The 22,286-nt window shown below is 44.1% G+C and overlaps 1 protein-coding gene across 2 annotated transcripts in view; it reads right to left on the bottom strand.

Moving 5' to 3' along the window:
- The window catches only part of LOC119166998 (uncharacterized), a 398,724-nt gene that overhangs the window by 203,667 nt on the left and 172,771 nt on the right, over nt 1-22,286 (bottom strand). For both annotated transcript variants that reach the window (XM_037418400.2, XM_075867251.1), the window contains 15 exons: nt 21,900-22,025; nt 21,325-21,423; nt 19,118-19,252; nt 15,240-15,404; nt 12,817-13,140; nt 11,896-12,048; nt 10,587-10,754; nt 8,798-9,124; nt 7,297-7,443; nt 6,271-6,435; nt 4,943-5,083; nt 3,571-3,753; nt 2,922-3,071; nt 1,788-1,952; nt 632-859 (listed from right to left, as the gene is read on the bottom strand). In XM_037418400.2, coding sequence (XP_037274297.2) covers nt 632-859; nt 1,788-1,952; nt 2,922-3,071; nt 3,571-3,753; nt 4,943-5,083; nt 6,271-6,435; nt 7,297-7,443; nt 8,798-9,124; nt 10,587-10,754; nt 11,896-12,048; nt 12,817-13,140; nt 15,240-15,404; nt 19,118-19,252; nt 21,325-21,423; nt 21,900-22,025 — 2,676 coding nt within the window. The remainder of the gene's footprint in view (nt 1-631; nt 860-1,787; nt 1,953-2,921; nt 3,072-3,570; nt 3,754-4,942; nt 5,084-6,270; nt 6,436-7,296; nt 7,444-8,797; nt 9,125-10,586; nt 10,755-11,895; nt 12,049-12,816; nt 13,141-15,239; nt 15,405-19,117; nt 19,253-21,324; nt 21,424-21,899; nt 22,026-22,286) is intronic.

Below are 22,286 nucleotides of genomic sequence, written 5' to 3'. Positions count from 1 at the left end.
GACAATTTTGATTATGACTCGGCAAGTTTATGATTCTGCTGACTGCATGCTTCTGATTATGACTATGCAAGTTTCTAATTCTGGTGCCTGCAATTGAAGTTCGAAGTTTGAAGTTTTGAATTTTTCATTTGCAGTTACGATAAGACATGAGACATGCATTGTCATGGTGCCCAAGCAAAAGGCGCGTTAATACACATCTGGCCAGACTCCTGGAACCCGAGTGCTACAGGCAACAGTGGATAACTGCCAGAAAGTAAACACCCGCACATGCCGGCCTAATTTACGTGTTTGGGCACAAATAAACACAAATGACGATTATGATTGCACTAGTAATTAACTGAATAAGTACAAATATAAAACTAAATATATATATGGGCAGATACACACTTCTAAAATAATTGGAGACAGATATTTTTGACAATACAATTGTGCTGGTTAATCATGAACTTGCAGAGCCCAAATCAAAATTTTGGAGTCACATCCCTATCATTAAAGTTTATGATTTCGATACTTCAAGTTTCTGATTTTGATAACAGCAGTTGGGCTACTTGTTCTGGTACTCCAAGACGGTGAATCTGAGTCTGCGAGTCTCTGATTCTGACCACTGCAAGTGGCCTGCAAGCGCACCCACCTGCTTGGTGAGCGTGCTCAGGCCTCCCCACAGTTGTCGGGCGTGGTCCAGGGTGGCTCTCAGAGCGGACAGTCGCTGCAGCAGGGCCAGCTTGGCCTCGGTGAGGCTCTGCAGGGTCCGGCTCAGGGGCCCGTGACCCACGGGTGCCGTCTCACCCAGCACCGTCTGGCACTGCTCGGTGGCGGCTTGCACCAGTGACACTAGCGCGTCCTTGCTGTGGGACACCTCCTGAGGGGAGGAAAAAAACATTGCAGATCTAGGCAAATTCTTGAGGCATGTATCAAAAGCCACGATGGCAGACTATGTATTCACACGTTTAGTGTTGGGCCAGTTGGTGATACAAACTTGATGTTTCCCAGCGTAATATAAAACAACAACAGAAGTACAGATACAATGTTGATCAGAGCCCCGTCTTTCTTTTTTTATGTCGTTTTTGTGCCCAGCCATGCGCTGGGGGACGTCGAATATCCAGCATTTGACACTGTGCTATCGGAGAGTGAATTAAAAATTCCTGTCAGAGGAGGGCAAGAAGTGCACATTCTAAGAAGTACACAAAATGATACAAGATTTCAAGCAGTCTTTTCTCATGCCCCAGCTCACACAGTGCATCCACACGGCAAACACTTTTTCACGACTGTGCTCAATCACAGCTGTACAAACTCGGTCGACGCTGGGCAAGATAATGCATCCCAGAGACTGCTTCACAAAATATAATTCTCAACCGAGTGCTGTGAGCACCAAAGCTTCACAGTCAATTTGAATCCACTAAGAAGATATAATTACGAAAAAAAAAAAAAAAAGCTGTGCCACAAAATGGCAAACACGCAAACAAAATTGGTGCTTTGTTATTTCTCCAGATCTACAGCTGTCACTTTTGATAACACGAACATAAGTTATCTTCACCAATTCTTTGTAATGTCTCACAGACTGAAAGCTCCACATTGTTTCACAGTAGGATGAAAAGCTATGTCTGAGAAAGATTTTTTAGTGTTTGAGTGACTTCACATCACTGCTACAGCTTCTTAGAGTACCGCTAGTGGAGTCTGTTGGCAGTCGTACGTCTTATTTGTTGGCTGCATCCTTGCTGCGTGATGCCATTTCCGACATATATATATCAGCAAGTGCCAGCTCATGAAGTGTATCAAGGCAGACGCACCTGAATGATGGCCAACTTGCTTTCCAGCTGACTCAGGGAGCCATCGGCCAGTTCGCACTGGTCGAGCTTCTCGTTGGCCTGCTTGATCTGTTGCTGGGCGTCAGCCACTTGCTTGTCCAGGGTCTGGTGGTTACTGACGTACTGGGTCCACTTTGTCACTGCCTCCTGCACAGCAAGCAAGTAATGAAAAGATAAGGTTATGCCATGTCAATGGCACAATAAAAACCAAAAAAATCTGTCCAGCCTTGGTGCTCCTTGTGGCTTTAAAACTAGTAGTTCAATGAAATAAGACATCTGCTTTCCCAGTTAAGCATCTGTCTCTCAGCCTGTGAAATACAGTAAAACCTCAACGTAACCAGAATAGATTGAAACAAGTTATCAATTTTAATGAAGTAATGCACAAATAATCTTGCATTTAATACAGTGAATTTGCCATCTTAGGTTTACGATTACTTTTTTTTATATAAAGAAGTTGTTTTTATGTGGGTAAGACTTTGTTCTCACAACGTCTGACTGCATGCTCTAAATCTGCTCTGTACATGTATAATTGATGCAGCAGTTTAACAAGTTGACACATGACTGTCTGATAAAGTCTGCAAAATAAAAGAGATGTTCGTCTCCTAAGTTGAGAAAACCGGTCTTAAACGAACTTTGAAGCAAAATGAAAAAAAAAAAAAACAAGTTAGAAAGCGAATCCAGACGTAGAAACAAAAACGGACAGTAATAACGCTGAAAGTCCTTTCACTGCGAGTCTCTTTTTCTTGCCGCGTCTGCAGTTTTTCATTCCTATTTTGCCTAAGCATTGGAAATGCATCGAGGTTCAGGATTCCAACTAGCCATGATAACTGCCTAAAGCCCTTAAGCAAACTTGCACAGCCCTTGCCAAACTTCAGTTTCTTGCATAAACATTTCTCACGAGTGCCAACAATTTAATAAGTTTATGCACCTCCAATTTGAGTTACAGCACAACTTTTGTAGGAACGGTATATGATGAATGGTCAACAGTATGTGCCACCTTTATCGAGACCAAGTATGGAACTGTGCCAGCAAAGCTCTATTCTCATTACGAGTAAAAAAGAACAGTAGAGAAGGATCAAAACGAAGAAAGTCACTGGGATACGACAGAAATCTCACCGTCAGGGCTACCAGAAGCTGCTGGTACCGCAGAGCCAGGTCAGCCAGGCGGCTGCTGCGACGCGTGCTGTGGCCTCCGTGAAGCTGCTGGGCTCTCTCAGTCAGGGAGTCCACCTCAAGTTCCTTCGCTCGCAACTCCCGCAACGTCTCCTGCGAAACGTCGTTCTCCAGGTCACGAACTGCCTTATACCACCCCTGGTTCTACCGGTTAGTCGACTGTTTAGCCTTTTACTGCTTCTCACAAGACATGTACACAGTTGCTCAGTGAAAGTGAGAAGTAGTCCAGGTGGTACCATAAATGAAAGCCACGGGTTATCTAGGTTTGAAGTGGCCAAATTTGAACTATAATTTTTTCATTTAGGAATCAATACCGAGCAACCAAAATCTGCAGTCGGTGCTGGTGTACCTGGTACAAAGCTGGTGCCCAGTACTCATTCTGAACTAGGTGTCGGGTAGCCAGTGCAGAGCCAGTATTGAATGCTGATTTGTGGGCCAGTGCAAAGATGAATGTAGGGACCAAGATGCCTTATGCAGGCAGTACTGGTCTTGGCTAATCACACAGCAAAACACCAGATCTAGCACTGTGCCCCACTAATTTACTTTGTATTTTTTTAGCCTCTATGCATCCAAAATTTACGCAAAGGCATACCTGCAGCTTTTCCAGGCGGCTTCTCTTGGCCTCGAGCGTGTCGCAGAGCAGCAGCCCCTGCAGCTCAGCATCTTTCTCCGACATCCACTGTTGAAGCTTCTCCACCTGGACGTGGTGTTCCTCCCAACGACTAAGCAGCTGTTCCAAGGACTCGCGTGCCCGAGTCACCATGTCACTCACCACCTGCATCGAAGATTAACGGAGTCACTTCTAGCACATGCATTTAGCAAATAGGAAAAGCAAAAGCTGTTTATAATTGTGTCACCAAGGATGCACAAAGTGATCGTGAGTGCTGACAAAAGAAGTTACACGGGTATCGTAGCCTCCTTAGCTGCACTGAATGTGAAAGCATTGCATATCTGGGTGTGACAACTCTATTGATGTTCGCACTATTTTGACATCCATGGCACGACATCATCAAATCACATCACACGATTAGCGGACAAGTCGTGTTACGAGACACGGAGTGCACTGGCCTGGAAAATGCCAAATGTGTAGCTTCGTGAGGCATGCAACGCCTTTGCATTAAAAAAAACTTTCTTTTCTATTGTGCAGTCCAGACAAGCAGCCTACTGGCACAGGCCATGTTGAATGTGGGTGTCAGAGAGAAAAGTCAAATAGCGCTTGATACTATTGATTGTGCCTGCACATGGCCCCATGCATTCATATTTTAGTCTACTGACCCAGTATTAGGCTGCACAGCTGTACCAAAAGCTGATTTAGAGACTTCGGTGCTGCCAAGATCCAAGTGTTCTCGCGTGATGCAAAATATGGATCATCTTAAGAAAACCTTCGTTACTTATACTAATCACAAATTACACTTGAACCTCATTATAACAAACTTGCATCTTACATGAAAATATGTTCGTTACATCTGAAAATTCGTTATAACGGTTTATTCTTAACACTAAATCTATTGCGAGACTATCTTTCATATACTTCGTTATAACCAACATTTTGTTATATCCAGATTCGTTACATCGAGGTTTGAGTAGTAGTGACAGAAGCAGTAAACACTTTTGCCTGAAACTTCATGTCAATGAGTGTGCAAATGCACCAAAAGTGAAATGTGAACAATCTATTTCCATTTTAGTGGAGACACACTGTTGGTATCTCTTTTGATCCAGGAACAAGATGCATCTTCGTTAAGCAATAGTGCGACAGTAAAACAAGAGGTACAATCATGAAACAAGGACAGGAAAAGAAAAAAAATACCACAGGACAAGTGCAGACATGCAGAATTCGCTTGTCCTGTGGTAATCTTTCCTTTGGTGTCCTTGTCCCTGCCGTCCTGTTTCATTATACCATTTAGTTATGAATTGTTTAGCCCCCATCAGGGTGTTACTAATGCGATAGGCAGGCAGCCACGTACCTGCCATTGCTGCTTCAACGCATCCAGTTCTGCCACCACTACATTGTGGCCTGCAGGCAGGGTGCTCTGAAGCACAACTGGCAACTGCTTCTCTGCCCGTTTCATCTCCTCGTCTTGCGTGCTGAAGCTGGCCTCGATCGCCTGCAAACAACAGAGTAGCAGATGCGCACAGATCACGTGTTGGTACACAAGTATCTTACACATTCGAAGATTCTCACAAACTCTAACATTTTTATAAAGTCCACACCTGCCACAGTGTATGGGCACTTTCATATCGCCACGCTGAATGAGGATGTAAAGATGCGATCACATAGATTTAAGAAAACAAGTAAAAAGTAGAGTTTCACGAATCATAATGACTAAATTTACAGCTGACAGCTGCACATCATGGCTAACGTACAAGATTGAGCGAGCTGGTATAACATGTCTTTAGGGCAGAACAGTGCAAAAGAAAGAGGAACAGGCCGAAGGACATGTTCAGACCATTTATTTACAATTTTAGTTTATTCACCGCATTGATGCACAGTATAACTTGTGCTGCCAACAATAAAAATAAAAGAAAGGACAAAAAAATCTCCACATCCTTGTCTTCTTGTTCCACAATTCCTGCAATATTGTACCCCAAAAGCTTACGTCACGGCCAAACGAAGCAGATGAAATATTCATCTCATTGTCAAGCATACCGTTCTGTAATTTCAGTTGACAAGTTGAACAAAGGAATGAACAAAAATGTTGCTGCGGCATTTTCCAACACACCCACGTGCCGACCAAGAACTTTTCTTTCCTTTTTAATGGAAAAAAAATACATCCAATAAATACTTCAAACCGTTACTTGTTGGTTGTCTGTACTCGAGAACACCTTTTCTTCGAAATGAAGCGAAAGCTACAGAAGTGGAGCCTTTTAGACATGTACCACTATGCAATGTAGTATGGTATGTCATGTGTTCCATACGGCTGTGGAAAGTCATTGCAGTGCACAATCAGCATTACATATCGACGCAGACGTGGCTTGGCGTTCGAAGTACTCGTAAGAGGCACAGCTTTCTCATGTATTCAAAAACGTGAAGTGACAACGAATAAATTAAAACAAATACGAATATATTAATGGTGTGAGCTGCGTCTTGTGTCAAAGAGCTTCATGCAAAAAATGAAGGCAGCATTTTTCCCAACTCACGTTGAAAGTAAGGACACAAATGTAGGACTACATTCATTAGTGGTAGGATGCATGTCGTTTGGCTCTGTAGCCTTCGCTACAGAGCCGAAATTGTTCGCAGGTATAGAGAAACCCAACACAGTCTAACATTGAGCCCAAGGAAAGCGGGAATCACCTTGAGCCTTTCCAAATTGCTGTACAAAGCCAGCTGGTCGAGGCCGAGGTTCGAAAGCGCCGCGGCTTGTTCCTGCGTGCTGCTCAGCCAGTCTCGGACATTGCCCAAGTGCTTGCTCAGTTGTTCGTGCTGCGTGACTGCGTCCTCCAAGAACTTCACCGCCTCCTACGAAATTGCAAAAGGATATACACGACGCCGAATTAAAATAAAAAGCAGTCCCAAGCATATGTCGTATCTAAAGGTCCCAATATGAATGAACTCAGAACTTCAATAAGAAAAAAAAAAAATTGAACTTACCAAATCACAAACACACTATTAAACGCCACTAAAAATGAAGGCGAAACTCTGGACCCAGACTGATGTGTGCATCTACTCAATATCAAACTACTCAAAATCGACACCTCGTTAAACATTACACCTGTTAAAGCTACAGCATGCACAGAGGTATTTGCTTTAGCAGGGTTAAATACAATGCTGAATTGATTACGTTCAACACAAGCAAGCAACAAAGTTCTTGTTGCCACCCTAAAGAAAATATGCATGCCCTCACATAAAAATGATGTCGAGGCCTACTTCGATGAAGACCTATAACTTGCTGGTAAGTTTTGCTCACATTTAAGTTGTATGTCATGCTTAACTGTGCATCATACACAAACTACTTTACTGACCTACTTTACTGCTTACTTTACTGCATACTTCATAAAACTGCTTTACATTTTTGGCATTTTCACATCCACTGCTAGTGACGGCCCCTGAGCTCTATATACCAAACTACATTAATAAATCAAATACACTCAAACCTTAATATAACGAACCTGGATATAATAAAATATCCGTTATAACAAAGTAAATGAAGAATAGTATTTCAATTACTATAGTGTTAAGAATATACCTTTATAATAAATTTTCGGATATAATGGACCTAATTTTGTCTAAGATGCAGCCTTGTTATTATGAGGTTTTAGTGTATACAGCAATAGATAGATAGGTCTACAAAAAACGTAACTTGTTAACCCATGTTTTTACCTGAAGCTTCTGTGTCTGCTCCTTGTGGCCTTTGACAACACCCTCTAACATCTCCTGGGACTCGTTGTCACGGTCGGCAATGGCTTCAGCCTTGATCTGGATGTCTTCAATGGCTTGCTCCCGTTCGTTAAGTTCTGCAAGAAGTCCCTGCAAACAAACAAGGCAAAGAATTTATTAGGGTTGCAGAGAATGCAAAACGCGACGCAAGAGCACCTGACAAGTTTGTTGCGTGGACGCAAAATGACAGAGAAAGCAGTTTGCCATTTAATGTACAAACGTAACTTTAGCGGCTTCGCACAGAATGCAGTTGAATATGATCAACGAGTGTGTTACCAATGAAGTGACCAACGGGGGCTATCATGTCATTGCGCCAAAATTAACCGAGTGAGGCCGACACAGATGTGATGAGAAGTCAAGAAACAAGAAATTTGGTTCCAGGCGATATTTAGACTTTTTCGGGGCAGTGAGTGCATCCCTTGGCAACGTTTTTATGTATGCCTAGCTCATTTTTCCACCCACCCCCACCCCCTCCGGTGTGAGAGGAGGACAGACAACATAATCTAAGCTTTGTAGCACATCAGTGAAATTCTCGAACATGGCATTAAGTACACTGCAAAATGCTGTGTACAAAATTTAAGCATAAATAAGTCAGTGATTCAGTTGGAATGGTCCTACCGTAGCAACTCGGTACATGTGGTAGAACGAGAGTGCCCACGTAGGCAAGAGGCACGATAATCCTGGATGAGACGCTATCAACACGTCCACTTGATCTATTTTACAATGAACAAGTTCTACTGACTAACATATGCACATGTTATCGCTAGCAGTAAGACGCACTTGGTTGTATTGAAACTGTTCGAACCTTCTCGTATGTTATCAAAAGTTCTAACCAGACTACTTGCACCATGCACATGATGGCATACACTCTTGAATGCACACGATCACCAGCAATAATGCTGTAATGTACCGCGAATAACGCACAAAACAGCTGACACATAAGATCCACCAATAAGATTTTTGACAACTGCAGAGTGTGCTCAGCACTATATATGTGGAATGCGAGTGTTTTTTGCTTTGTTGGATTCATGTTTGCCCAGTAAAGAGTCAAATTTCATTTTATGCTTTCCTTCACCGTCAGAACACTGCCACACAATTAAAATCACTAGCTACTGACAGACAACCCCACGAGAGCAAATAGCCTACTTATATAAGCATTTTCTCTTTATATGATGTATAAACAGTTAATGCATTAAATCTGCAAGTCTCTTTATATAATGCATAAACAGTTAATGCATTAAATCTGCAAGTGAGATCTTTGATGACCGCTCAGTGTACTCATTACTATCATTGAAATGTGACTGATGATTGCCTTGATGCGTACAAGTGTGTCCAGTAAAGCGTTAAGTTTTCATTTTATGAATTTATTTCACTTTCACTACCCTGAAACACTACTAACATCATTAACTATTAGTAGACGAGCGTACATGAGGAAAGAGCTTACTCTGCAGGTACGGAGGTGCGCCTTCTTTTCGTCTAGGGTAGTACAGAGTCGCGAGGCTCCCTCGGCCTTGGCGGCAAGGCCCTTCAGCCAGGTCTGCAGCCTCTGCAGGGCCTCATGGTATTCGGACCAAAGGAACTGGGACGACTGGAGCACCCGCTCCAGGTTCTGGGCCTTGTCGAATACGGCCTCGTAGGCCGACTGCAGCTGCTGCAGGAGCCCCTGGATGGCCTTCCAGCCCTCGGGGGAGCTGCCCACCTGAACCTGCTCAGCAAGCTGCACCGTTGCGTTCACCAGGTTCAGGGCCTCGCTCTTGCCCTGGAGCAGCTCCTGCGCATCGTGATGCAACGAGATGAGGCACGTGGTTAATTGCAATTGACTAAACAAATGATTGATAAGCTGACTAATCAGATGATACTGAAACTGATTGATTGATTGTGGGGATGGCATTGATTAATTGACAGGCTGATAATGTTACCGACTGTGTGCTAATTAGGTTGCTTACTAGTTGACTAATTAACTGATTGATCGAGTGACTTGTTTATTGATTGACAAACTGATTGAAAAATTGATTCACCATTTGAGATGACTATATTAACGAGCCTCTTGCGCACACTTTAATACAGTGGCACAAACCCTTTCCATAATTCACAAGTGCGTTTCCCTGCACTGCATATTTGCACTACAAGTGGTGGCACCCGTCCTGCTTCAAATGAGACGAGGTCCTAGTTGAACATGATGGGGCTCATCTATTATTTGCATGAATGTCGAGAAAGCTGAGACTACACTTTCCATGTCATAGCCCAAGTAAACTGCACTTGAACACACTCTTTGCAGAAAGTGACTCGCCTTCATTAGTCGGGCCAACTGCATAGCAGAAAAGCAAGCTTTACTATTATGAAAAGGGTCTATAATGTCAACATAGTTAATGATAATTCTTCCCTAAAAGTAAGCTGTCTTGAAGGGGCCCTGCAATAATTTTTGAGCATGGTCAGAAAATGCTGCCGATCGGTAGTGGAGGCTCCCGACAACATGCGAGCCAAATATTATAGCGCAGCACACGGCCTGTAATTCACAATAAATTCTGAAAGTCTGCTAAAAATTGCTTTCTCTTCTCTCGACAAATGACGAAGGACGCTCAAAAATAACTCATAAAATGCCCATCTATTAGCCATTGGCCGATAGATGAGCAAGGCGCCCTTGATCGTTACAGAGATGGCCGCGGGAGGCCACGACCTGTCTGCGCATTACGCGCGATCACAATAAAAAATCCGCGCATTCGAAGAAAAAAAAAGTGCTCAAGGTCATGAGGCGCGAGTGACGTATTTTCTTTGTCTCTGCCATCTCTCCCTGCTTAGCCTCCAGCGCTTTCGTCCGGACGAGAGAATGCAATAGCAACATGCGACAAATCTTTGTCACTCTACTCGCACTGGACGGATTCTTAAAATTTTTGAGGCACTGAATTCGTAAGGCAATAAGCTCTTCCAGTGAATTTATTTCATAGTTATTTGAAAAAATGCTTTAGGGCCCGTTTAAGTAGAGGCTCTCCTCAGCTAGCTATCATATTTAATATAGTATCGTACTGGTGTTGACTAGTATAGTATATTGTATAATACTAGGATAATATCTTTGATTAGCCCTGGCTAATGTCAAATAATGCTGCCTACTCACTGTTATAACATTAAAATTATCTTCATTCACTCTCCGTCTGAATATTGGCAGATAGCACCCTTTTCAGAAAATTTTCTTTGCATTTGAGACTGTACTAATAAGAGCACCAAAGATCCCCCACCTTCACTCTCGCCAACTTGTGGGAGAGCCTCTCCTTGTTGCCACTTGGGAGAGCCTGGATTTCAACAAATGTTTCCTGCGCCTGGGCGAGGGTCTTGGCACACTCAGCATGCTTCTTCTCGAGCTGGGAGTGATCCTGGACGTGCTGCTCACACTTTTTCACCAATTCCTGCACAGGCCCAACAAAATGTCGCGTCACGTCTTCATCCAAACGGGTCCCATTTAAAATAATTTGTGTTGCAAGAAACACCGACACAAAAGAGGACAGGAGACGACAGACCAGTGCCACATGTCACATGTCATATTGCCATATTCCATAGTCTGTTGCCACATGTCAAATAGTAAGCAATTTTATGTCATCTCCCGTCTTCTTTTGTGTCTGTGTTTTTCGCACCACCAGTTGTTCATAACGTGCAACCAAGAGTTTCAAATCTCCATAGTTCTGAAGGTCATATTTGCTTTGTTATCAAAACTAATATTGATTAGAATTACTTTTAATAATATTTGTGGTTTCACTTTCCAACATCATGATATGATTATAAGAGATGCTGTAGAGGAGGGCTTCAGGAATTTTCATGATTTGGTGTTCTTTAACGTGCGCTGACACCGCACAGTACCGGAGCTTTCAACATTTCACCTCCGTTGAAACGCAGCCACCGCAGCTGGGATCGATACTGCGACCTTTGGTTCAGCTGCTGAGCCCCATAACCACTCTTCTCGCACAACGAATAAAAAATTAGTTTTAATACAAGTAATGCTCTCAAGATAGAGTGAATAATAATAAGAAGAATTAATAATAGTTTACAGATGCCCTGATACAGCAGCTGTGATGTGCCCAATAGCGGAACACTTGTGTCCTTTCCTCCTCTTGGAGCGTGATGGTGTTTTCTGATACCAGTGGCAGTTTTCGCAACACAAATTTTACAGGTTGCATGACTCCCAAGGAAAAAACACGAGTCAATATGTTCCAAATGCCAGCAAGATTATACATGGTGTTGAAATTGCACAAACCTTTTGAGCTGTAGCAAAAACTATGTTTGCTTTCACGTGGTTCATTTAAAACATTTCAAATGGCAGATGCAAGTTGATCGACAGTTTTTTTCCAATAATGGACAGCTATTCGAGAATTTCTGGACTACCTTTTGAGTATTCAAACCTTTGACTTGAAAGAGGTACTCCGAAACTCGAGCTCTAGGAATAACTCTTCAAGTTGTTCACTTGTAACAGAATAAAACAGCGTTCAGATTGATGTCTAAAGCAGAGCCTGCTATAATGATGCTAGAGCCTTAGGAGGTTTTCCAAGTGTGTACCTTGCAGGTCTCCAAGAGAGACTGGAATCGGGCCGTGAGCTGGCTCACAGCCATGGAAAGTCGCATCTCTCCGCTGGACACCATCAGCTCCTGAGCCTTGTCCGAGAGGGAGTCGAAGTCTCGTTCTGTGGCGTGTAGTTCGCTCAGCAGGCTCTGTTGAAGAACAAGTCTTTGGTGTTAGTCCTCAAAGTTGCTCGCAGTGATCGCCACACTCAAAGCGTCGCGTGAGTGCACGAGGGTTAGAAAGAATAAGCAAGTGATGGCAATGAAATCATTTAATTGCTAAGCTTCCAAGCTCGCATGCACTTATCGTTTCCTTCATAACAGCAAACACCCCGTTATCTTTGAAGAATGCAAGATCATTCAGTGCATCAGCATTGTCCTAGGTTAATAGTCTTCACAAACAGTCAGAAATAGTCTTTCTCGTGAGTATTTCTGAGTGAAACAATTTTCATGAGAAGAGAAATTACTTTAAAGTTGAAGAGTGTTCTTGATTACAAATGTTCTATGCTCCAGAAACGAAATGCAGCAGAAGGATCAATACAGGGGGCCTTTGCCTTTTCTTTTCCCTTCCCTTGTTCTTTGCAATGTTACCAGTTAAAGAATAAATTCCAACCAACATGACCAATTTAAAGATCAAAATTAAATTACAAAGTTTAGGGAGATACTACATTGTCTGTGAGAGATGCTGCAATGACAGGAGGGTAGGCACTCCAGATTAATTAAGATTACTTGATGTGCATTAATGTGCACCTAAAGCATTTCTGCACGCCACTACCGTCAGAACGTTGTTATGGCAGCTGGGAACTCAACCTGTGTCAATGTGTTCAGTGGCAGACTGCCAAGACAACTGAGCAACTTCAGCATGTAATCAACACAATCTGAGGCACTGCAAAAAGACACAGGAGCAGTTGACGTCACCTGGAACTTGTCCAGCTGCTGCCTCTTCTCGTCGAGGGTGGCCTGCAGGGCAAACTGCTGCACTGTCTGCTCGGCGCCCTGCAGCCACCCTAGCAGTCGTTCGTAGTGCTCTTCGTAGGCGTCCCACAGGCGGAGCTGCGCCGACAGAGCATGGCGCGCCTGCTCCACCTCAGCACCCAGCCGGGCCACGCTGCCCTCCAGCGTGCCACTCTCCTGCTCCAGGGCGGCCCGCTCGCGTGGCGTCAGCAGCGTCACGAGCGTCGCCGTGCACTCGGCCAGCGCCTGGGCCTTGCACGTCCCTTCGGGCTGCTGCTTCTCAAGTTCCTGAGAGAAGCGAGGAAGATGGGAGAAAGCGTCTCGATTTAATGCAACTTGACTGATTGTCATCATCATCATCATTATCCTGACAACACCCACTGCAGGGCAAGAGGCCTCTCTCATGTTTCGCCAACCAACCCTATCCTGTGCATGCTGCGGCCAAAATAGCCCCGCAAACTTCCTACTTTAGAGTGTGCTAAGGCGAGCTTGTTGGTACGGATTCTTTAAAATACTACGCAGCACAAATACTACACAGCACATGCACACAAAGCACATGAGGCGAGAACAAAGAACCCACTAGTCCTTGTGCCTCCACCAAATGTGTTTGTCTTCTCTTGGAATCCAATCTGTTACTCTAAAAAAACCAGCGGTTATCTTTGTTTCACGCTACATGCCATGCTCAAGTCCTCTTCTCCTTCCTGGTTTCAACAAAGACATGCTTAATACCTATTTGCTCCCTGACCCAGTCTGTTTCCCTTTTGTCCCTTAAAGCAGTGCCTATCTTTTTGCTTTCCATGGCTTGCAGTGTTGACCCTAATTCAAGGTGAGCCCTGTTCACAAGACGCCACAATTCTGCCTCATAAATAAACACAAGATGCAGCAGTTTTATACCCTTCTCTTGAAAGATACCGGTAAATTAACATTCATGACTTGAGAATTCCGGCCAAATGCAACCTACTCACCAACTTAACTCTACTTAATCTAACCTAATTTTGACTTCAATGTAAGCCAACCTAGCATAACCGAACCTAATTCACCATAACCTAGCTCACCATAACAAAACCTACATCTTCTAACTAAAACCAACACGAGCAAACCTAACCCAACATGAGCTAAGTCTACGCGAATCAACATAATATATCATCACCTAACTTGTGCCGGTCCTGTGCTAACAAATAAAGCAGCTGAGGGCCAATCTATAGAATCAGTCAAACCACATTTCATTGAATACACACCTGACCCGAGAATATCCTCGTTACAGCTTGCAGCCTTAAAGGGGAACTCCGGCGTTCTTTTATGTTCACCGATTTCACTAAAACTTTGAACATGTGTTCGAGTTGGTACCATGGTGATGTGTGCCATATTATACAACCATAAGTCATTTAGCTTTTTCAGAAAACAAGTTTTAAAACTTGTAGCTGATTTTAGAACCACACTTGTAGAACACGGGCCACCCTGCGTCACGGCCTACTCTTTTTTCAAAAACCTCGCCTTTCCCAGCAGACGGATGCAGCGCACACTTTCTTCTATGAGGCGACGACAACGCAAGCTCAGTTCAATTTTGTCAGTTCCACCACCAACTTACTATTCGCCCATTAGAAGATCGAGGCACCGGAGCTATGTTTACACCCTGGCCAGCCTTGGCGGGATGTAACGGATCTCGTGACGTCATCCAGGATGGTATCTTGTGACGTCATTGAACACCCACCACGGACGACAGAGCCGCTCCCTGTTTAGGTTTCTGTTCTGACTCTTCGTTTTTTGCTTAATTAAAGTATTAATAAGTGCCTGGGAAAAATGAACCACCCTAGCTTTTTCAGGACTGTCCATACTAATAGAAAACAGCATTATCTCAGTATGGATGAAAATGCACGAGTTCCCCTTTAACAAGTAAACAGCCTGGCATTTGTGAATAAATTATACATGACTGGATAAAAGAAAACATAAAAGAAAAAATGCATGGATAATGACATTAATGGCTTAGCAAAGGGTCTAACTTTAGTTACAACTAAGTTAGGCATTTTATTCTCCTGCACCAAGAAAATACAAGCAAAAAACAGGAAATGCCAAACGAAAAAACAATTGCAACCACAATTGTTGCAATTTGCATAATTCGCATAATTGTTATTAACCACACACAACGCGTGGAATGAAGGTTGGTTTTACTTCATCTGTCCACCTTCTACCACCGCTTTTTCTCTTTTTTTTTACTGAGTCTATTTTTTTTACAATGAGGTATTTTAATGTACGACAGTTTCTAAATATAAGACTCTAGAGTTGCTAGTGTTTATAGCTTGATTCTATGAGTCCAATAGACTCGTCCTCCATGCATGGGGCGAGCTGAGAACAAGAACCCAACTCAGCGAGAGAGAGAGCGCCCGCACCTGAAGCTTGTCGAGGCGGGTCTTGAGGACAGGCCGGCTTCCGGTGATGTCTCGGCACAGGTCAAGTCGTTCGTGCATCTGTTCCAGCCAGGCGGCGAGCTGCTCCTTGCGCTCGCGCTGCTCCTGCGCCAGTGCCGACAGCTTCTCGAGGCCAGCCAGCAACGTCTGCATAGACGGAGCCACACGACGAGACAGTTTTATTGATGCAAAGAAAAACGTGCCGCACACTAAAAAAAAAAAGAACAAAGTACGGGCACCAGCAAACAAACTAAACACTCTTAACCGTCACTCGTCATTGTTTTTCTTCTTGTTTTAAAATCAAGCTACTACTGGACGTGCATAGTTAAGTGCAGCCTCAACGTTGTTTCTCCTTGTTTCGTTTGTAGTGAGCCTGATGCAAGAAGTGTCTGGTTTACGTCTCAAAACTGGGGCTTCACTGTCTAAAACGGGCCTCAATCGATACAAACAAAGGCCAGAAAGAGGAAGGAAAATAAAAAAAGAACTAGAAAGGAAGAAGGGGTCTGCTTGGTTGCCGAATATATTTATAGGATCGCACTTCCTTCGTTGCCCTTCCCCCCACGTCTCATATCACTATGCTCTAAACTCAGCCCTTGCGTGCACTTTGATAGCCTCTCACATGCTCTCTTGCGTGTATTACATTTGAGGCTTTTTATCTGATAAGCTGCAACTTCGTAACCATGCTATCCTTGCGCTGATCTCAACAGAGAGCATTCGAATAAACCAAGAATAAGTGCACAATAATTCCCAGTGAAGTTCAGAGAGAAGCCCTTAAAGCTTCAAATTAAGTATCAAAACTGAAGCAAAAAGACTTTGTGCCAGACAAAATGGCCGAGTCCGGGACTAGGCTTGTGAGTACACACATTCATATGGCACTGAGAAGACCCCTTTTTAACTTCGTTTCGAGTTTCCTCACGTACCTGTGTATGGTTGGTTGAGGACCACATCAGTGAAGATCTCAACCTTGGCACTGCCAGCGGTATAAACAACCCGGAACACAGCGGAAGTAAGCAGAAACCGTGCCAGCATAGTTGGCAGTGCAGCCATGCGAGACGTGCCGAATCGGCTTGTTATTTGTTGCCACTGAAGTTTTGTCTTCATTAACAGTTACTAGCCAAAATTATCAGCCCAAGCTAAGGGTAAAACAAGCAGGGGAGATTGCTTCACTTATATACACTGACGCTTTAGCACACTGATGTTTCAGCATAAAACGCAGATGTAGTAGCTAAGGACAGAATAATTTAGCGGCAATCTAGTGTTAAACATGAGACACATACAATTAGCATTAGGTTGTACCATTTTAGGTAACATTACAGATCATTTTGTAGTTTTTGCTAGATATTTGTTTAGGAAACTTCAAACTCCCTTCTCTCATTTGGTGTCACCTGCCCTATTACCTACTATCACTTCTGAGTCACATCCGATTCTTGTTATAACACTTTGGGAGCATCATGTGACTTCCACAGACCAAATTCAAATCTTCCATTACAATTTCTACTCTCAATTCAGAGCTGAACATTCCTTCCGTTACACAACCTCTTTTCAGTTCTGGTTCACAATTTCAGTCATAACTGCTTCTGGTTTACTAAAAGAGACACTAATATAACAGACAAATGGGTATAAAAGACACCGGTGTGCTTACAGTAAAATACAGGTTGATAAATAAATGCCTACGTGGTCCCTTGCTTATAAGACACAAGAATTCCTGCCTAAAGCATGTCTCTTATAAAAGGGTTTAATTGTGATAGGGTTACAGTTGACTCACTTTTAGTCTGAACTTGTCCTACTTCAGGTCTTGACTTCCTTTTACTTCCTGCTGTACACTTCCATGAATTTCCCGTCACTCACCTCCATTTACATTCACTTACTCAAATCTATTGTACAAATCACATGCATACGTCTACCTCCAGATTGGTGTAACTGCAATTTCATGCATAAAGCCTTTTCCCCTTCAACACTGCTGATGCTAATGCACTAGAAAAAGGCAGAACGAATTCCACAGTTCCGACACAACAATATCAATATGATGCCTATAAATCTTGAGTGAACGATTTACCATTTTGATGATAGAACTTGCATTTATCGGAGCAGTGAAAAAAGCAAGTCTTCCTGTCAAAACACGGGCTGCACGTTCAAGCTCTCTTTTTGTTCACAACACTTTGTAAAATGTGCTCATATTCTGGTTTGATTTTTTGTGCGGACACATGCCCCGACAAAGTAACCATTGACACATGAAACAAACGACTAGAGTGGGACATGTTTTAATAATGTCTCGTGATAGTTTTTAGGGTGCCAAATTTTTAAGTCCACTGTACCTAGTTCACTTCATACTTTGGGATAGGAAGCAGCTCTTTGACTAGCCTGTGTAACCCTGTTCCTCCGTACGAACGCGCTGCGCGTTGCAGGTGTTGGCACAGTGCCAAGTAGGTCACGCTCTCCCTCCGCCCCCAGTGTGCGCCGATGTCGCCCTCTCCTTCGCCTGCCACGTGCTCGCCACGACGCCATCAGCTGCCACCTCGTCCGTTTGCCCGCAACACCTGCCGCAACTGCCGCTCGCTACGCTGCAAACTCATTGGTTCAGGCACAGTAAGCCTGACGCGCGCCTAACATACGGGTTTGAAACATGTCTGTATGTGTCACCTACAAGACCTACACCAGCCATTGCTTCAAACGAACCTTCCAGCACTCATCACAGCACCCACATTAGTGCCTTTCAACCCGTGAAGCCACCCATGCGCAACGCTGCTGCTTCGCATCCTATCAGGGTTCCCTTTGGGGAGATGTTTTAGGAACTTGCTCCTTTTGCTCGCAGCATGTCAGCAGGCGGGGTGTGCACCAGTGTTGCCTGTACACATCTGCAGTAGCGCTTAAGGTCGCCTCTCCGGTGATTCCAACAATGCTCACTAGATGGCGTGCTGTCACCCAAGGCGTCGGTTTTTGATGGCTCGCGTGCTTGCCTCCTCAAAGCGGATTTAAAAGAAAGAGAAGTGAACAGAGAAGTGTGCCGTCGTAGTTGTCTCTCTCTCAGGAGGTCACCTCAACAAAGCCACACGGGGCATGGGTAGTGGGGAAGCGAAAGGAATGTGAAAGAGAAAGAAAAGGTGGAGGGTGTCAGTGGTGTTTGGTGTGGCCATGCACGAACGCGTGCCCCCTCTGAGCCAGGAGGACAGAAAAAAAAAAAAAAAAACTGTCAGGCAGGCCGGCAGGGCGAGGATCATCGCTTAGAAGGCACGGCAGCACATGGCAAGTTTTTACGATGAGTGTTACGCACGGGTACCGATATCCTCCCAAGCCAGCTCACCTGCCTGCTCTCAACCCGGTGGAAGAATGCCTGATAGCTCCACGTCTGCCATTTATGAGTGTTAGATGTTTGACTCTTGGCAGCGGCCAGTATGGCTTAAAGAGGCAGGTGGTTAATGTGCCAATCAACGTGGCCAACAATGTGCAGTGCCGGCCCGGAACGTGCCCAACAATGCTGCCTTCGACGTACACATCATGCGCCGGCTCGTTAACAAGCCTTCCTAGAGAAATTCTTTCGCCAAGAAACATCCCGTGCCCCTCCGAGCAAGCTCCTTTAGCCTCATTCACTTTGTGAATACGGTGCTGATATTTATATACAACACTCTCAAGGAAATAAAAAGAAAACTTGAAACAATGATGCAATGTAATATATTAGAATAATTGATGGAATTTTTCTTTTTTGTTGTTCGTCTGCAACTCATTTCTTTTCCCTCAGAAGCTCACTTTTAGATTTTTTTTTCACTTTATTGATCAGCTAACTTGTACAACTATCACTGACTAATCGTACCACATAAAACAAAAGGAAATAGTACAGAAAAAACAATGCCACAGGTACACACCTTCAGCTCTTCAGTGACTATGCCAAGGCGTGTTGACGTTGTCTCGAGGCTCTCCTTTGATGACGCATCGCCCCGTGACGTCTCTTCCAAGGAATCTAACTGCCTTCGCTGCAGCACTGCCTCCTGCTGCAGCAGCTGTACAGATTGTGACGGCGTGGGTCAGATGCATTCCACGTGTTTGTACAGCATTGCGGTCCAATTGAGAAAAAAAAAACACGCATTCAAAGATAACATTACGAATGACATAAGTCGACAAGGCTAGAAGAATTGGTACTCCAGCGCTAGAAGTTCACACACATGTCATTTCAAGACGCACTCCATGCTGTCGCATCCCCTGTTGTTTGTCTTTGCTGCATAACTATTGTGTATTTTGCTACTCAGCTTCCCTGCACAACGCAGAAGCAATTGTAGTAGCTGGAGCTTTAGTGAAGAAGCTACAAGACATGGCACTAGCCTTCCTGTGCTTGCATCACCCGATAACGTGCACAGCCTGGACGCAAGAGGTAATTGCCTCCTCCACTTTGGCTCGTGATATTCTGCATGTGCACAGGCTACCGTATAAACCGGAATATAGGTCGAGATTTTTTCAATAAAATAATAAGCTAAGGTCGCCCCTCATCTTATATAGCGGTGTCTAGCCGAAAGTGCGACGCTGTCTGGCAACATATGGCTTGCATGTGCTTGTGAAGCCAGACGCGGCCATATCCACATCCAAATCCAATCGCAGTCTGTTTTCTTTGTGTTGGTGATTTGCTTCCGATCTGTTTCGAGTTTTCGCTCCGCTTGACATTGCGCTGCATTTTTAGTGGCCTTTTTTTTTCATTCACTGAATATGTCTAGCGGTGCGAGGAGGCAGTACTCAGCTGCGTTTAAACTAGATGTTAAGTTCGCAGAAGCGAACGGGAATATGGCTGCTCAGCACCGCTTTGGTGTATCAGAAAAAAGCGTGCGCTATTGGAGGGCGCAGAAAGGGAAGCTGTAGATGTGCAATCCTCGAAAAATGTCGTTTCGTGGACGAAGTGCCGTTCATCCGCAGCTGGAGGATAAGCTAGTGGACTTTGTGCGGGAAGTTCGTGCGCGCTCGCTGCCAGTGACCGTAGATACTATTCGCAAGAAAGCCGTGGAACTCTCTCGGGTCGATTCATGCGTCGATTTATGCGACGCAAAGGATTTTATCTCCAGCGGCGCACATCCATCTGTCAAAAGTTGCCGGAGGAGTTCGAGGACAAGCTGATAAACTTTCAGCGCTTCGTAAACCGGCTTCGGGAGCAGAACGACTACATGATGGGGCAGATTCGCAACGCCGATGAGACCCCCGTGTGGTTTGACATGCCTTCGTCGACCACGATCATGCAGCACGGCGCCAAGGATGTGAAGCTGCTGTCCACTGGCAACGAGCACTCGCGCTTCACCGTCATGCTGGCATGCACGGCAGATGGTAGAAAGCTTCCGCCCTTCGTCATTTTCAAACGCAAGACAATGCGATGGTGCGACAGTTGGTGCGACAATGCGACAGTTGCGATGGTGGTAGAGGGGAGCTCCGACGATCTGGATGGGGTGCGCCCAATTCGCAAATAAATGCGGTTCGGCAGTTTTGGGTTGTTTTTCTTTTTTTCTTTTTCGGTAACCTGAACTTGGGGGGTCGACCTATATTCCCACTCGACCTATAGTCCGGTTTATACGGTATGTATTCACACATACTTTGCAAGACCATCGAGCAGAAAGATTTCTGTGTTACTTTGGAGCCTGCCATCACTGTGGGTTCGGTCACACTTTATTTAAGGAACTGAATCCACGAATGTTATAAGCCTTGGAGTCCAGCAAAAACAAACATTCAAATAGCATCTCTATGAACTAGCTAAATCCTTTTGCATTTCTTGAGTGTGTCTCACAGAACTAAACTTCGCATCATGTCTAGTTAGCATAATTGCATAGTACAAATGTTAATAAGCCCCTTTCGTATGTTTAACTTCCAATACATCACTTTCTTAGTAACAGAGCTATTCAACACAACAGAGCGTGGGTTTATAATGCATTCTTCCCAAAACCAAAAAATATTGTAACGCGATAGAAAGCACTGAATTTAGGTGCACAGCTATAAATGGGCTAGATTTAGCCTATCTTGGCATGGCCTACATTTAACCACAACCTATTGATTTAGGAGAGGAAACAGTGAACTGACAAACCCAGACCCGGTTAATAATTACCTTGAGTGAGTGTAGGCGTCCCTGTGCTTCCTGGAGTGATGGTAGCTTGTCTCGTGCTTCGGCAACAGTTCTCTCAGCATTGTCAAGCCACGTCTGGACCTAAGAAAAAAAAAACGTTCGCAATACGTCCCATCATAAGCAAAATAAGAGGGAATGTGGCATCCCTTGCATGGATGTAACTTAAACCCAGATATAACGTATTATCAGTCATAATGAAGTAAGCAAAAAGTAGCTTCGTCATAGATACAGCACTGCAACATAAGTTTATAACAAATTTTCGCATATAATGAAGTACTTTTGAGGCAAGTGTGACTTTTTTTATAATGAAGTCTGAGTGTAGTGTTATGCCAAACATTACTGTATGTTCCCAAAGATTCTTTACGAAAGAAGTAAGACCCTTCAGGCTCTCAGCTACCTTTACCATGAGGCTATAAAACAAAGTGCTTGTCCTCTTACTCTTACTGACATCTGTTAGTCACATTTCTTGGTTTGATACTGTTACTTACGGGCTTCTAAGCAACAGTACAGTAGTATGCACCAGCGAGCTTCCCTGTCTTATGAGACTGCATTCGTACCTGGCTCAGTGAATCAACAAAGCTGCTGCGAGCGTGGCTCTGCAATTGCAGCTGCTTCTGAAGATCCGCCATCTTGGACTCCAAGGACTCCCATCGCTCGTGCAGTTCACGCAGCTCGAGTCGCACCTGGCACCAGAAAGACGAACAAATGTTTGCACTCTTCTTGCATACGAAAGTTAAAAGGAACACTAAATAGCAAAACGATTTCTTACGTATAGTGAAGTGAAATTTCACAATCCTGAAAACATTAATCTTACCGGAACATCATGCTTGGTAAGCAAGAAAATGTGCAAAAAGAAAATGTCTGTCGAGTTGTCACTGTGAGATTCCCGCACCAAACACAGTGACGTAGTAAATTTTGAAGGCACCTACTGGTTTCAACATAAT

This window comes from Rhipicephalus microplus, chromosome 6 (assembly GCF_043290135.1).
Source record: "Rhipicephalus microplus isolate Deutch F79 chromosome 6, USDA_Rmic, whole genome shotgun sequence".
Taxonomy (NCBI): domain Eukaryota; kingdom Metazoa; phylum Arthropoda; class Arachnida; order Ixodida; family Ixodidae; genus Rhipicephalus; species Rhipicephalus microplus.
The sequence above is the reverse complement of the archived record's forward strand: the minus strand, read 5'-3'. Positions and strand labels throughout refer to the sequence as shown.